This window comes from Mustela lutreola, chromosome 6 (genome assembly GCF_030435805.1).
Source record: "Mustela lutreola isolate mMusLut2 chromosome 6, mMusLut2.pri, whole genome shotgun sequence".
Taxonomy (NCBI): Eukaryota; Metazoa; Chordata; class Mammalia; order Carnivora; family Mustelidae; genus Mustela; species Mustela lutreola.
Window position 1 is genome coordinate 117,217,492 of NC_081295.1, and position 16,645 is coordinate 117,234,136.

The following is a 16,645-nucleotide window of genomic DNA, read 5'->3' on the forward strand; positions in this document are numbered from 1 at the left end:
TAAGTCCTTAAATAGTCATTAGTTCTTGTTGACAACAAAACCTATCTTTGGGCTGAGTCCGTAAATGTGGCATTTCTGTGAAAACTTTCAACTGAATCAATGTATTTAGATAATACAAGTTTTAACATTATATGTCAAAAAACCAAATAGCATTCCAAATCTAATTTTATGATAATTCATGGATAAATCATAATTTCTATACTTTTTGTCTTTCAACATTCGAAATATCTTATGAGATATAAAAATACCTCATCACATACTTTTTTGTGTACTTAATTATGTTCCTTATATATTTGTTTGGCTGGACAAGAAAGAACCACTCACTTAATGCTGAGGAAACATGCATATGTTAAGAAGAAATAAAACTGAAACAGGCTGGCCTTGCAAATTGTACTACATTTTTCTTACAACCATGAAAAAGTTTTATGACTCACAGGTAGTGCCTTGATCCGTCAGGGGGACACTGAGTCCAGAATCATACTGAGCATAAACATCCACATCATAGGTGGTGCTAGGATTGAGATTGTGTAACGTGTACGATGTCATTTCTCCAACAAAAGCTTCCATGGGCTCATTGGAACCTTGAATAACAATCACAAAAAGACAAAAATATTCCACACCTAGTCTCAAATTTTCTTTAAAATCAAATAAGTTATACTCAAATGATAGTATGAACACCATTGATTCCACAGTCCATTATGTACTTGCTCACTGTAACACACATTCCATTACATGGTGAAAAACAAAACTATAAACAGAGACCAAATTCTTCCCCTCTTATTCTCAAAACGTATGTAGCACAGTACCTAGAATGTAGTAGATATGTCATCAATGTTCCTTTAATGAATAAACTCAATCAGACAATTAACTACCCTAAACCTTCAAGCCTCTTCTCTAAGCCCCGTTTTGGCAGCATGGTGCTTTGCACACAGTAGATACTCAGTTAACATTTTTTTCCAATCTGTCGTAGTGGTGATTTAAGAGCTTCAGTCTGGTCCTCATGCCTCAAGTTTGGTTACTGAAGGTCCCCCCAGTTACCAACACCTCCTCCTTCTTTTAGTTATCTCTCTTAAGGCCCACGTTTCCTCTCTTGTCATCTCTCCGTTATCACCCTTTCTGGGTGCATGGAAGAGACCCTGGCAAATTTGGTATGAAGAGAATTTTTCCTCCATTTTGCTAAGCATATGGACAGAACATAAAAACAAAGATGGGGCGCCTGGGTGGCTCAGTGGGTTAAAGCCTCTCTGCCTTCGGCTCAGGTCATGATCCCAGGGTCCTGGGATCGAGCCCCACATCAGGCTCTCTGCTCAGCGGGGAGCCTGCTCCCCCCTCTCTCTCTGCCTGCCTCTCTGCCTACTTGTGATTTCTGATTGTCAAATAAATAAATAAAATCTCAAAAAAAAAAGATAATAAATCAATTAATCAAGGTGGTATCCATTTAGGTGTAAATGTCAATGGGAAGTGGAAAACAAGCTCGGCAGGAATAAACTAAAATGCATATGCCCAAAATGGAATAACAACTTGACTCAATGGGAAAATACAGAAGTTTATATTGATTAAATGTGCATAATTTCACAATCATAATAACATCCAGAATGTCTGGACTCAGATTCCATTAGTATAATTTTATGAACCAGGCCAAACTTTTTAATCATGCAATTGGAAGGGAGTCTCATCTACACCCATAGTAACAATGACACTTCAGACTATTGGCTTAGAACATTATTTCCAAAAATATTGCCTCTGGTGGGAGGGGATTCAATGTGACAACAGATCAAAAGACTGTAATTAGCTCCCTCATAAAAAAAATAGCTCTCCGATGCATTTTTATGATAATAAAGATGACTCCTTACCCACTGGCTTATACACAATTTTATATCCAAGAACCGGAGAAGGTGAAGGATCCCAGGATACCCTGAATCTCGTGTACCATTCATCAGAGATGTGTATGTTTTGAGGTGGAAGCAGTCCCACTGCAAGCAAATATTGGCACACGTTATTGACCTTTCGCTGACACACAAGGAGAACACAGAACTTCATGAGCACTGATTATGAGTACTGATAGTGTGGTCCCATGAGCATAACTTAATAAAATCTTACAATACCCTCATCCAGAAAACAATCTAAAAGTGTTGAAACGTTTAACAGAAATCTTACTAGTTTTCCAAATTCGAACAGCAACTCAAATGGACTCAGGAACTGAGGAGTCCCAGAGCTGTTAGGTTATATAATGCAGAATTACAGAAACTACAAGAGATCTCACACCATTTTTAGCATGTTATAGATTATAGATTGTTAGAGCCAAAAAGCAATTTAGAAACTGTCTAGTCCTATGACCTTATCACATAAATAAGATTTGATTTGCCCAAGACCACACAGCTAGCTGCGACTAAAATGATGCTCATTCCCAGGACCCTTTTGTCCTCCCCCAGCATAAACCTGGAGCAAAGCCTCAAGCCTCCAGAGGTACTGCCACTAACCCCATACCCTTGTAAACCAATGTTAGGCAGCATGCTGACTTGTCCCTGAGTTATTATTTATAGCATCACACAAATAAAGAATTCAACTTAAGAACTTTTTTCTTTTTTTTTTTTCAAGAGAAACTAGAAGTGGCTTTGGCACATCCTAGAAAATTCAAGTCTGGTTAAAAAAAAATTATATATTTTGATAAGCACAAAATTCTAAAACATGTGTTTCCCCCAGAAAGTACCACAATATATTCTAAAATCTAAAGGAATGTGAAAAATGAAATGTTCTTCCATTTAAATAATTTTGAATTACTAAACTGAGTCTCTGTTGACTCCGTCCTGTAGACCATAAATATCAATAAATATGTAACTTCCTGGCCTTGAGAGACTAAGTTAAAATAATCCTAGTCATGCTTTTCTCTTGGGAGCTTTCAAATGTCACCTCTCCCAAATTCTGTAATATCAAGATTATTTAAGCACCAAAAGAGTTAGAACAACCAAGTGTAGCAAGAATCCTGAAACCATTTACTTAAGTGGATTTTTGGGGAGTGAAGTGGAAAGAGGAAGGCCAATATTGACCAGTAACAGAACTCAGAACTCAGACCTATAGTCCAGCCTGCCTTTATGCTGAACCAGTGACTTTCAATCTTGGCTGTACACTAGAAGGCAAGCGGATCCACTCTACACCTCAGGCCAGTTCCATCAGCATCTCTGGGGGTGGTACCCAGGCACAAGTATGTTTTAAAGCTCTTCAGGTGAGGGGTGCCTGGGTGGCTCAGTGGGTTAAAGCCTCTGCCTTCAGCTCAGGTCATGATCCCAGGGTCCTGGAATAGAGCCCCACATCGGGCTCTCTGCTCGGCGGGGAGTCTGCTTCCTCCTCTCTGTCTGCCTCTCTGCCTACTTGTGATCTTTGTCTGTCAAATGAATAAACAAAATCTTTAAAAAAAATAAATAAATAAAGCTCTTTGGATGATTTCAATGAGTAACCAACTTGGACAGCCTTTGCTCTAAACAACCGACTCCTGTATAAGGTAGAAAGGGGTCTAAATGCTGATAATTTTCTGTAAATTACTTGGTACCATAGAAAAAATAGAAAAAATTGTAAAGACAGAAGATGATTTTTAATCACCTTGCTTCTTTATTTATGGCTTAAGATTCTATCAGGATAGTGTTTTTCTGTTGATAATACATTGGCTGAGTCAATAGCTACCTCTTTCACTGATACTACATAAATTAAAACATTATTCAGAGACTAGGCAATGGTTTTCCAAAGGAGAAATAAAACTATCTCAAGCAAAGAAGAATATGCAGATTTTTGTCTCCTCTTTCTTCTTATAGTGGACTTTTAAAAAGTTAAAATACAAATTCTGTTCCCACGTCATTTTTGCCAAAATTCAAGATTTAATGTAAATGTTAATGCAGTATTAATGGCATATAGGGGATGCATTGGTAAAGGCAAAACTTAAAAATTATAAAAGGGATAAGACACTTACTGGTTCTTCCATTTCCTGTTAGATGGCCACCATCCCCATCTTCATATACCGCAATAACCGTAATTTTATACGGAGTATCAGGTTGTAGCGGCTGCAGCATCACATTATTCCTTCTGCCTGGGACTGTGGTCTGTAGGGAAGTTAAATATCAAATTAATTATCAGCCAGAGGCCTTCCAGAACAAAAGACAACACAGTTTTATGTATTTCTATAAACAGCAAGGTTTCTTCATGCTTTGCTTCTTTTGTACAATGCTCATGCCAGCAAAGTCTACACTGCCTCTGTGCAGTGCATGAGAATGGTCTGAGAGTCAGAGACATCTGGGTTCAAATCCCAGGTCTGCCATTTGCCAGCCTTGGGACCTAACATCTCTGGAGGAAATGGTGAGGATGAAAGGTAAGAATGCGCACGACAGCTGGGCACACGTTACCGACCACTGCAGCATGCAGCAGCACTTCGTTTGTCTCTATCTCCCATCGGTGGGTTACATTTCCATGCATTCCTGCAACAAATATCTCCTATCTGCGGGTTACATTTCCATGCATTTCTGCAATAAATATGCACCACGCAGCCACAGCGGGCCAAGTGTGGTCAGAGCTATGGGAATGCACCGGTGAGCAAACACGGACTCTGAGCCTGCCCTCAGGAAGATCAGGTTGGCTGATACTAATCAAGTGGAAAGGATGAAAAACAGGAGGTGAAAGTATGTTCAATTACCTCCATGATGAGAAAGTGAACCAGATAAATCTCTCAATCTCTCTCCCAACCTTATGCTCTACTTCTACAAACAACGTGCCTCACTTAACACCAGTGATTCCCAGCATAGAGTCGCCTGATTACAAATGGTGAATTGGGGGAAGAAACTATACTTTTAATGTTTTCAGAAAGTGGAGGGAAGTCGAATATTCACCCATGGCAAAGCTGAATAAACATTAAAATACCAGCTTCTTTGCTCTGGCAAAATAAGTGTGGTGAAACTGTTTATCTGATTTTGATCAGAAACTCTAAGTGACAATTACATGTGTTTCTGATGAATAAAAATGCAGGTTTGAATTAAAGCTTAATGTATCAAGTTCAAATAGATGAAACATAATGTAGCGATAACAAAGGGGGGATGATCCAAGAGGGCCTGTGGCAAAATGGTTGTAAACCACAGACCTAACTGCTTTACTATCAACATTTTGTGTAATCTTCGGCTGACCTAATAACACTTCAGCTAATCACTACACTTACTAAAGAGTGGTGAGTATTTCCAACCATAACAAATGGATATGCCTGGTAAGGCCTATGAGGAAGCTACAAGAAACCTAAATCTAGTTCTCAAGAAATAGTGTGACACACAAAAAGTTTGAAACTAATATGAGTGCATGTATATTCCAAAACCAAAGTGTAACAAAAAACGTTAAATTTAAAGAAAAGAGACATCAGTTAGCGCTTGAATACTTAAGGGATTATCTTGTAGTGAAAATAAATTTAAAGGAAAGCTAGGATGTGGATTGTCACATCTTTTGAGCATTAAGTAGCTCAAAATATTAGGTATCATGTCTCACTAGACCTAGTTCCTATAAATAAAATTAGGTGGCTAGAAATATGCATTTCATGCAATAAGACAATTTTTCAATATGTCTTTAGAACAGAAATGGGCCCAAAGACATTGATTCTCTGTAACGTGGGCGACAATAGACGCCTTTGGGTGTTCCCAATATTGTGTCAGAGGAAGTCATATAAAATGTGAGTGTCCCACAATTATTCAACTGTAATCACAATACACTCCCAAACTAAAAACCTTAATTTCACCTTCCAACCAGGTCAGAGTTTACAAAATGCTCAACTAAATGAGAAGTGGACTCACATATTCATCGATGGGATCTCCAACAGTGGGAGAATAAATGATCCTGTATTGTTGAACTGGGCCGTCGGCATGATCCCAGGTTACAGAGAGGCTGTTGGTTGTCTCCCCAAAGACTCTCATATTTCTTGGTCCACTTCGTGGTACTAAATAAATAAAAATACAATCAAGTTAGTTGCCTGTCTGTGAGCACGGTGGACATGGAGGTGACGGGAGGGATACAAAAGAATTTTCCCAGGTCAGATTAAGGAAGTTACTTGTGGGAGCTTCACATTCATTAGGATGTTTACCCACTTTTGATAAAATATATACCTCCTCTGGTTTCAGTGGGAAACCATAAACAGAAAGTGCTACATTTCAGACCTATGGCTACGTGCTGAACTTTCAGTAACACTGAGCTAGGTTTGAGCCTAAATATATAGACTGGGAGAGAAAGGGAATATTTTAAACTACTATAACCACCTCCTGTTTAATGAAACATAAAGAGGACCAGCCCTCACATTTCTAAAGTTCCCGCTTCGTGACAAGACTCACTGCAGGGCAGAAGAGAAAAGCCCCTCCTTACAGCTTAAGTCCCAGATGAGAAAACGGCCGACTGCAGTTCACTCAGCACCTATGGCAGTCACGGGCCCAGAGCCTCAGCCTGGAATTTGAATGTGGAGGTGCCAGGCAGAACCACATGCCCAGGCCTACCCTTGCCTGTACAGAGGTGGAGAAAGCTCTCACCACCTCTCAGTCACCACCCACTTCCCACTTCTCACTCACTCAGAGAAGCCCTGCCAACAGAGTTACAAGGGAATGGGGTGGGGAAAGGATTTCTGCCTCACGCGTTCGGCCCTGGCCAGGGCTGGGATTCCCCTCTCCATCCGAGTAGAGAGCTACAATGTTCACGGAATAGGGTGTGTCGGGAATCAGCCGCTCCAGGTGCACCGTGCGCGTGTTTCCTGGCACCACAATCTGGAGGGGAGGAAATGCCAAATTCTGCTCAACAGCAACTCAAATGCTTATCGAGTCTTCTATTAGTCAACATAGTAACATTTATAATAAAAAGCTGAGCCTAGGCACGTCAGAAGCTCACTACTATGCGCCCTCCTGAGATCTGACAAAGCCACACCGTGAGATACAATTTCTCCTCAGAAATTTCCCCCCCAAAAAAGTGAGTTCATACTCACTAAGCTAATAAACATACTATGCTACCCTTAGTAGCTTCAAATATCTCTCTTTTATGTTTACTGTGAAGATTCTCAAATACAACATCCAGGGCTCATGGTAGTTACCTACAGAGCATCCCAGATGTTAGACACACAAAAGAGAAAGGATTCCCCACACAGGCTAAGAGGGAAGAGATTTTGTGTTAAAATGGAGAACCACTCCACAAATGGATAATGGCAATGTTGTCCGAATAAGTCCTGCCAAATACAGGGATGGGCAAATTATTTGTTTATCTTTGTTTGCCACCATTGTCCATATTTATAAATACATAAATTAATCTATCAATTTACTTTCCCTGAGGTGTATTAAGTCTACTCGTATTCAAATTAGTAATTCCTGATTCTCACATTATTGATCTACTTATAAAACTGAATAGTACTGGGAAGGGAAAATAAACTGGACAATCTGTAAGGCCAGTGAAGGCAAACGTCAAGACGTTTTCATAAAGGAGACATTTCTATGTTACAATAAAAGTCCATATTGACAAGGTCAATCAGTGATTTGCATTTATTCCTAGGCTTGTTAACTCATATAGCTAATTTGTATTTTCCAAAAATTCATATTTTCCAACTACCCCTATAGTTAGTACACCTGCCTTAAATACACAGAAGCGACCATCTAAGCATTACTGATTGTCACGTTTGTGACTGGCATTCTCACAGGCAGTGAACAAGACACAAGCACAAGACTAAGTTCATCCGGAAAGGATGCTTCCAGGAGACCGCAGGCCACACTGACAACTGACTTACTGTTCTGGCCCAGTAGCCAGGGCCAGAGTTACAGGGGAATCTACACAGATCTTGGACTGAACTCTAAGAGGACAAAATCACTTACAGACTCTGAAGGTCTCGTGCCGGCCACAGGAGAATATATGACACGATACTGCTGCACGGGCCCAGGTGCGGGGTCCCAGCGGACTTCGAGGCTGTTTGGCGTCGGATTGTACACGTGGACATTCCTTGCCAGCCCTCTCACCACTGGGAAAAGAGAAGCCCACACATATTTTCTGAAATCTGTTTATATATGTCAAGTTTTCATGATCACTTCACTAGGACTTACACTCTATAACAGGATAAAACACTGTCCTCCTTCCCCTTCTAATTATCTACAAACAAAAGCAAATTAAAACTCTCCAGATCCAAACTTAGTCTAGGTTAGCCAGTTATGGCCTTTGTCTATTTGGAGGCAAAGTTGGTACCAATAAGAACAAGCTAGTAAAAGTAGTAGTGCTGGGGGCACCTGGGTGGCTCAGTGGGTTAAGCCTCTGACTTCGGCTCACGTCATGATCCCAGGGTCCTGGGATCGAGCCCCACTTCGGGCTCTCTGGTCAGTGGGGAGCCTGCTTCCTCCTCTCTCTCTGCCTGCCTCTCTGCCTACTTGTGATCTGTCTGTCAAATAAATAATAAAATCTTTAAAAAAAAAAAAAAAAGTAGTAGTGCTGGGTTGGCCATAAAAGGACAAGGGATAAGGGACAGGAAAGTGGAAAAGAAGCTTCGGTTTTCCAATACAGATAATACAGAGATAGAGAAAAGAGATTTTACAGTGTCTGCCTTTGAAGTATGAACTGACAACAGCTATGAAGCGCATATAACTCAGTCAGCTGGCTTCAGTCACTCATTCATTCATTTATTCATTCATTCTTCATTCAAGAAATAGGTACTGATATGTTCTGTGATTAAAAAAAAAAAGGCAGGTGGTTGGCTTATGGACAGTGGGGAAGGTATGTGCTATGGTGAATGCTGTGAAGTATGTAAACCTGGCGATTCACAGAACTGTACCCCTGGGGCTAATAATACATTATATGTCAATAAAAAATAAAAAAAAATTTTTTTAAAGGGGAAGAAAAGAGAGAAAAGCAAAACCAAAAAAAAAAAAATGACAAAAGGAGGGAGAAATAGAACACACACTCAGTTTTCAATTACCTGCCCCACGTGGGACTTAGAAAAACATACAAATTAATTCCATGTATTAACCCCAAAGTCTACTTGAGCCAAAAACATCATCTTTCTAGAGTACTGATCTTTTACCTGAAGAAGCCACCCATACTTGCTTCCTTTTAGCCACCAGCAAGCATATTTTCAAAGCCAAAGAAATTCTTTATTAATATGCACAAGAGCCTGTAAGCAGTACTACAAAGAATGAGAAAACCGCTATTAACTGGTTACTCAAGATGTTAACAGTAAACAAAAGCACACAGAATTTTGATCACCAAAAGCACTTCATCAGCAAACCAGAGAAATGTACAATCATGTAATGCAATAAACAATTCACACCCTGAAAGCCAATTGCAAAGCACTGCTTCACACAAATGTATAAAGCACAAAAGAAAGCAAAACGAACTGTCTTCGGTGAAAGAATGATTGAAATAGCAGACTGATGATTGTATGCACATTCATCAATCCTGATAGTATCATTTCAGAAGAAAAATACCATCATAAATCTGTTATTTCAGACATCAAAATGTTAACAGTTGATGGTGTCTGGAAGATAAACCATGGGTATATATTTATTTTATCATTTGTGATTTTCCAAATTTTCTTAACAGACCTATGTGGCCTTTATAATGAAAAAGCTAATTTTTTTCTTCCTTCTCAACTTACATGTCCTCCCAGTATCCGATGTGCGTCCTCCATCACCTTCAGTATAAACAGGAACTACCGTAACGGTGTATGGGGTATCTGGCTGCAGATTCCTAAGAATGGCATAATTGGTATTCCCAGGGATTGGTACCTAAAGATTTTAATAAACATAAAGCACTGGATTTGAAAAACTTGTAAAAGAACTAATACCTCAACCAATATAATTCTCAAAATACTAACTCAAGACCCAGTCAAGAAGCAAGTACTGTCATAGTGGGATATAAAGATGTGCCCTGTATGAACTTTTACAAGAGGTGATAAAGACTTCTCTAGAACCCTACGCTCCCTCTCAGTACCCCTTTTAAATTCTGGAAAATTAGGACGCCTGGGTGGCTCAGTTGGTTAAGCAGCTGCTTTCGGCTCAGGTCATGATCCCAGCGTCCTGGGATCGAGTCCCACATCGGACTTCTTGCTCCGCAGGGAGCCTGCTTCTCCCTCTGCCTCTGCCTTCCACTCTGTCTGCCTGTGCTCGCTCTCTCTCTCTCTCTCTCTCTCTCTGACAAATAAATAAAATCTTAAAAAAAAAAATTCTGGGAAATGATTACTTCCCCCAGCTCAATTCTCCCCTCCATCACCCAGGCACTAAGGCAACAATCTATGAGCCTCTCTCAGGTTCTAGTAAATGAATACCAACTCTTTCTGCCCTAAAGCAAATTGGTTGACCTTTTTAGCTCGCCTTTTAAATCATTCAGCTATAGTTTAAATAAACATGGAATTTTCACTCCTGGACATAATTACCAGTTCTTCTGGACCACCTGCTGTTGGTGCATAGAAAAGCTTGTACTGACGAGGGTTTCCCTCTGCATGGTCCCAGCGAACATTCAAGGTGCTGGTAGAAGGGTCATACACTCTGAGGTTCCTCACGGTATTCAGAGGTTCTGTAATGCACAGAAATCACATGACACTATGATCCTAAGCACACTCAAAATGCAAGTTCCTTGATATTTCCAAGGCACCTCAAACATGTCAAGCACCCCACAGTGGGCCCCCTACAAATATTTGTTGAAGTAGTGAATAAATAAAACAATATCTGGTAATCTGGTACACGTCTCCTCTCCATGAGATATTTTGGTCGCAGGGTGGTTTTGGTTTTGGTTTTTAAAGTCCCAGAAAGTAATAACTGTCTTTCTCCATAAACAGAGACCAGTAACCCTGAGCAAGGATATTAAAAGCAATTAATATCATTTTTAAATGCATTAAAATTGGATTAGCAAAACCGTGTCACCCCACCTTTTCCAAGTAAAGATGGGATTCTGTGGTAGCTATTAAAGAAGCTACAGGGGCCTGGTACTTACTGGTCTTGCCTCTCCCTGTCATTCGACCTCCTTCGCCATCAGGATAGAGGGAGGACACAGTGATGGTGTAAGGAGTATCAGGCTTCAGTTTCTGCAGGACCACACTGTTCTGCCGCCCCCCAATTGTGGTCTAGAGAAAGATAAGGGTAAGTGTTAGCCTTGTTCTCTTGGTCGCACTGATCTGTTAAAGCTCTTTCTACACAGGAGCTGTTTGAGATCCTGGCCAAAATCTGGAAACACATACCACACTGAAGATTTAAAATATAACTTATGGTATAATTTTAAATGTAAAGTATGCACCTTAAATCACAAAAGGCATTCTAAGCCTTAAACTGGTGACCTCAAAAAGATATTCCGACTTGCTTGCCGCCAGCACAGCAAAATTTCATCCAAAACACATTTCATGGATCTCTTCCCCCAAAAGGCATTAATCATAAGTGAGCTAGAAAGGAGTTTTTTAAGATAGCAAAGAATTGCCAAATATTAGAGGCTCCACACCATTTGCTATTATTTTTACTTTTTTATAGAGGTTTTTTATTTGCTTTAGAGAACACATTAAAATGATTCAGCAGAAGATCTAAAACTTTGATGTTTCCCCCCAAAAACTGCCATTCTAACAACATTAGCTGTGCAAACTATGTGACTAGACCCTTTGCCAGACCACACTCGGGGCTGGGGTTCCCAGCCATCTCTATGATACCAGCCTTGTGGTATGAAGATTTTCAATTTCCTCCAAATACAGACTTTGAAATTTTTTATTCACTGCTTAAGGCCATCTATCTTGTTGAAAGAAAATTTGTATGATTTGTAAACAGTCTACTGAATTCAAATATTTATGTGATACTAATTAAAATCATGTGAAAATGGCCCCTTGCCCACAAAGAGTGCACATCTGGATGGCTGGACATGTCAGTAACAGTCCAGATGTTTCCAACTTACCACCCATCAACTCTTTGAATGCCAGAGAAAACCTCAGTGAAACACTGTACTCTTCCTCCGTATGAGGCAAACTTAACGACAGTGGCTAATTTTATTAAATTGAATATTAGATGTTATGAGAAAGAAGTATCCATATCTGTACAAGCCCTTTGATATTTAACAAATCCAAAGGCATCCACTTAGTAAAACTAGCCCTATGAGTAAGCAGAGGGGTGTCTACTTACTTCTCCCATCCAGCTCTCCAAAATTCTGGTATCAGTAATTCAAAACTTTATTTCATGGACTAGCAGTAAAACGCAAATATCCCTAAGAACAACAAACCTTGAGGGATTGTCAGCTAATACATATCAGAGGGTGAGTTCATGAGACTTCTTCAAGTTATACCAAACCTCTGTTAGTCAGTAAAGAAACTGAAGGCAGCAGCTGGAGGGTCACTATCACCAAGAGTAGAAATGCTGGAGACAAGCCTCACCTGCTTCATAGTTTTACCCAAATCTGGCCTGGCATAGACAAAAGAAGTTCTGTTTCTGACATGAAAATATCAGTTCATCACGTGTGTCTTATCTTATTTCCTACAAAAGCCAGTTGATTACAGTTTGTATTTAGTGTACTACTGGTAACCTATTTAATTAGACAACATTTCTATTCAAAGATACTCCCTAAGACTAATTGTGTGGAAACCTCAAAAGATCAACTCGAAAGTCACACTAGGATTGAAGAGGGTCTGGTTCAGCTAAACCCACTTAATATGCAGTATCAGAAACCTTTAACCACTGCCAGCATCCATGCCTGCTAACATCTCTAAACTGGGAAGACATAGAACCCATTTGCTAGAGCTCAGTAAGTCATGTGACTAATTGATAGTAACTCATATCTCTTATCTCTCTCTATGACTGTGAGGAAATAGTATAGCCCAAAGATTGTCAACAAAATACTAAACCTTACCAAAAGAGGCATTTTAAATAAATCAGGAAGCATCCCTTCCTGGTGTAAAAAATCATGATGCTTCCTATATGTGCAGTTCTAGTCACACATCTCACAAAGCAAAGCTGGAGAAGGTTCAAAAACAGACACCTAACATAAGCAAGGTGAATGAACTAGGATTCTGTAAACAGGGAAGACCAGAAAGATAAAGATGAAGGCTATTGACAGTCATACCACCTTTCCAGAAACCTCTGTTTGGATAAATGTAAAAATGATGAACAGTAAGAATTAGGGGAACAGCCACCTAGATCTGGAAATTCCAGATACAAGAGATATCTTGTGACATGCAAAAACCAGAAAATTACAATAACAGAAATTTGGCAAATTTTCAGTATTTGATTAAGTTTGAGAGATACATATTAAAAATCTAAAGACCAAAAAAACAAAACAACAACAACAACAACAACAACAACAAAAAAAAAACCCTAGAAATCTTCATAGATAATCCAGCCCTAAGAGTTTCTAAGGGAAATGTCTATGCATGAGGCACATCCCTGATGCTGTGGGGCTACCCAACATGAAAAGCAACTTTCATCTCCCAAGAGGGTGTCCAAGTTCCCATAAGAATGAAGTCAAATAAATCCACTCAGTACAGTAAATTCTGCATCTCTCAAACTAGTACAACTAACTATACATTGGGTAGGGAGGAGTTTGAGGAGAAGAGGTAGAATTTTCCAAGTTACATATATTTTTTTTATTACCGTTTGCTCATTGCCTTCTCCTGTTGAAGGCTGGTAAGTGATTCTGTATTTCTGCACACGACCACTGGCGGGATCCCATTTAACAGTTAAGCTGTTAGATGTTGCGTTGTACACCTGAAGGTTTCGTGGGCCACTTTTTGGAGCTGAAAAAAGGTTGTTGAGAAACATAGTAAGCTCATAGAATGAGGCCTCCTCCCAAAATAAGCACCATTCACTAAAATCAGTATACTTTTAAGGTTAAGACTAAATTTGACCTCATGGTAACTGATGGTCATGGAATCCTACATGACTCCTTAACAAATGGCAGTAAAGCAATGTTTTTCAAAAAAAAAACTTTTTAAAAAGTTCCAAGATATGCCTTATAATTTAAAAGCAGAAAAACCTGTTTACAATGGATTTTGTGGTATTTTCTCCATTCATTCACTTGTTCATTCATTCATTCATTCATTCATTATTTGGTCATTTATATGGTTCAGCAAATTAAACTCTTACCTTGTGTTGTTAGTGGTATCAAACGAGCTAAAATTTAAAAAAAAAAAACAGAATTTGGGGAAATATTACTAATAAAGTTATAGCTCTACTTTTTAAATTAACTTTAACATAATAATGTCCTATTTAAAAGCTGAACACCTACGTGTGCGCTCACTGCCAGTGAGGTCATCACTTTCTGACTCATCAGGATAAATGGCAGTAACAGAAACTTCATAGAGAGTGTTCGGGTTCAGGTTTTCAAACACCAAAGTATTTTCATCTCCATTTAAGATGGTCTTAGTGAAAGAGAAAAGAAAAACACACACACCCACAAAAAATTAAGTCACCATGTCTATCATACTCTCGATGGCAGTTTATTGACATTATTTAGCCAGACATTCTTCCGCCTTTGATACATGCCAGGAGCTCAAATGGAAAAGGATGCTTTTCAGGCAACAGAGGTAATACCTATTTCAAACACGATTCCTTGTCATGAAATTTAAAAAGTTTTAAAAAAAAACTTTTAAAAAGGAGGGAAGGAAGGAAGGGAAGGGAAGATAAGGGAAGAGAGGGAAGGGGGGGAAGGGAGGAGGGAGGAAGGGGTAGGGAAGAAGGAAGAGAATTAACATTACCTCCATCCTATCTGAGCTTCCAAAAGGCGCCCAGGTTATCCTGTAAAGGGACACATCTGAAGCCCCATGATCCCAAGTCCCTCGGAAGCTCTCTGGTGTCACTTCAGTAATCCTTAGGTTTGTTGGGGCTGGCACCGTGCCTATCATGAGGTAAAGCAGGACAAAGTTTCTGAACAAACAATATAATACACAAATGGTATAATAAAGCCTCCTCGTTTTATCTTCATGGACATGAGGAAACAGGCTGAAATCATCATTTAGAACCAAGCAAATTACCAATTCAGTTCATCTGAAAGGGAAGTATAAGAGAAAGCTTCAAAAACTTCAAGTACCATATGGATATAATAGGCTACTATTTGTGTTAAGTTAAAATGGTGCATGGAGCCCTGGGTGTTATGCACAATGAATCTTGGAACACTACATCAAAAACTAATGATGTATTGAACAGTGAGTAACATAACACAATAATTTAAAAATGGTGATTTTTTTCTAAATACCTCTTAGTAGATGTGGTATGTATACACACACACACACACACACACACACACACACACACACACACAATGGAATACTATGCAGCCATCAAAAATATGAAATCTTGCCATTTGCAACGACATGGATGGACCTAGAGGGTATTATGCTTAGCAAAATAAGTCTATTGGAGAAAGACAACTATCATATGATCTCCCTGATATGAGTAAGTGGAGATGTAATGTGGGGAGTTTGGGGGATGGGAACAGAATAAATGAAACAAGATGGCATCGGGAGGGAGACAAACCATAAGAGACTTAATCTCACAACACAAACTGAGAGTTGCTTGGGGGAGGGGGGAGGGAGAGGCTGGTGGGGTTATAGACATTGGGTAGGGTATGTGCTATGGTGAGTGCTGTGAAGTGTGTAAACCTGACGATTCACAGACCTGTGAATCTGGGGCTAATAATACATTATATGTTTATTTAAAATTTTTTTAATTTAAATAAATAAATAAATACCTCTTAGTAAGACTCTTCTAACCCAGTTAATCATTCTGCATCTCACACATTTTTTTTCAATGTCATATTTGAAAGCTGAACATTTATATGTCAAAACTATGAACTTGTTTGCAGAGCAGGACACATAAGCACAAACTTTGGTATTGATTATCAAAGAGTGCATAGTCTATCATGGTCTATGAAATATTATGATCTAAGTAAGCCATGTGTGAGGTTTTCCTGTAGAATGCTAATGTTAAACACAACTGAGGAAGACTATACTGACTATGTCCAGAGATAGGAATAACCCTACAGGGTTGATGACTGCTGAAACCCCAATTAAAAGCCCCTACATTGACCAGGCACCCTAGTTAGTTCACAGCACATGGAATCTGGAATGTCTGCCCCCGGTTCTGAGCTGTCATTGTCAATTACTTCTCTATCCACTATTGACCAGTTCTGACTTCACAAAATCCAGGGCCATCAAAAATATATTTCTAATAATTACAATGAAAAGGCTCATTGAGAGAAAATGAGTGGTACCATGTCCAGAAGCACAACTGCAAAACAAACCAACTGTTAAGAATACACTTATTTGTGGAGCATAACAAATAGCATGGAGGACATGGGGAGTTAGAGAGGAGAAGGGAGTTCGGGGAAATTGGAAGGAAGGTGAATCATGAGAGACTATGGACTCTGAAAAACAATTTGAGGGGTCTGAAGTGGTGGGGGGGGCGGGTGGGAGGTTGGGGTACCAGGTGGTGGGTATTATAGAGGGCACGGATTGCATGGAGCACTGGGTGTGGTGAAAAAATAATGAATACTGTTATGCTGAAAATAAATAAAAAATAAATTAAAAAAAAAAGAATACGCTTTATTAGGACATCTGAAGGATTTTTTTTTTAATTTAATTTTATTTTATTTTTCGGTGTTCCAAGATTCATTGTTTATGCACCACACCCAGTGTTCCATGTAATATGTGCCCTCCTTA

General features: G+C 39.4%; 1 protein-coding gene across 5 annotated transcripts in view; it reads right to left on the bottom strand.

The window, feature by feature from the left end:
• Positions 1-16,645, bottom strand: part of COL12A1 (collagen type XII alpha 1 chain) — a 121,072-nt gene that overhangs the window by 42,329 nt on the left and 62,098 nt on the right. For all 5 annotated transcript variants that reach the window (XM_059178470.1, XM_059178473.1, XM_059178474.1 and 2 more), the window contains 13 exons: positions 14,684-14,823; positions 14,215-14,347; positions 14,073-14,099; positions 13,581-13,723; positions 10,957-11,086; positions 10,400-10,539; positions 9,623-9,752; positions 7,857-7,999; positions 6,638-6,767; positions 5,814-5,956; positions 3,962-4,091; positions 1,854-1,973; positions 435-581 (listed from right to left, as the gene is read on the bottom strand). In XM_059178470.1, the coding sequence (XP_059034453.1) occupies positions 435-581; positions 1,854-1,973; positions 3,962-4,091; positions 5,814-5,956; positions 6,638-6,767; positions 7,857-7,999; positions 9,623-9,752; positions 10,400-10,539; positions 10,957-11,086; positions 13,581-13,723; positions 14,073-14,099; positions 14,215-14,347; positions 14,684-14,823 (1,656 nt within the window). The remainder of the gene's footprint in view (positions 1-434; positions 582-1,853; positions 1,974-3,961; positions 4,092-5,813; positions 5,957-6,637; positions 6,768-7,856; positions 8,000-9,622; positions 9,753-10,399; positions 10,540-10,956; positions 11,087-13,580; positions 13,724-14,072; positions 14,100-14,214; positions 14,348-14,683; positions 14,824-16,645) is intronic.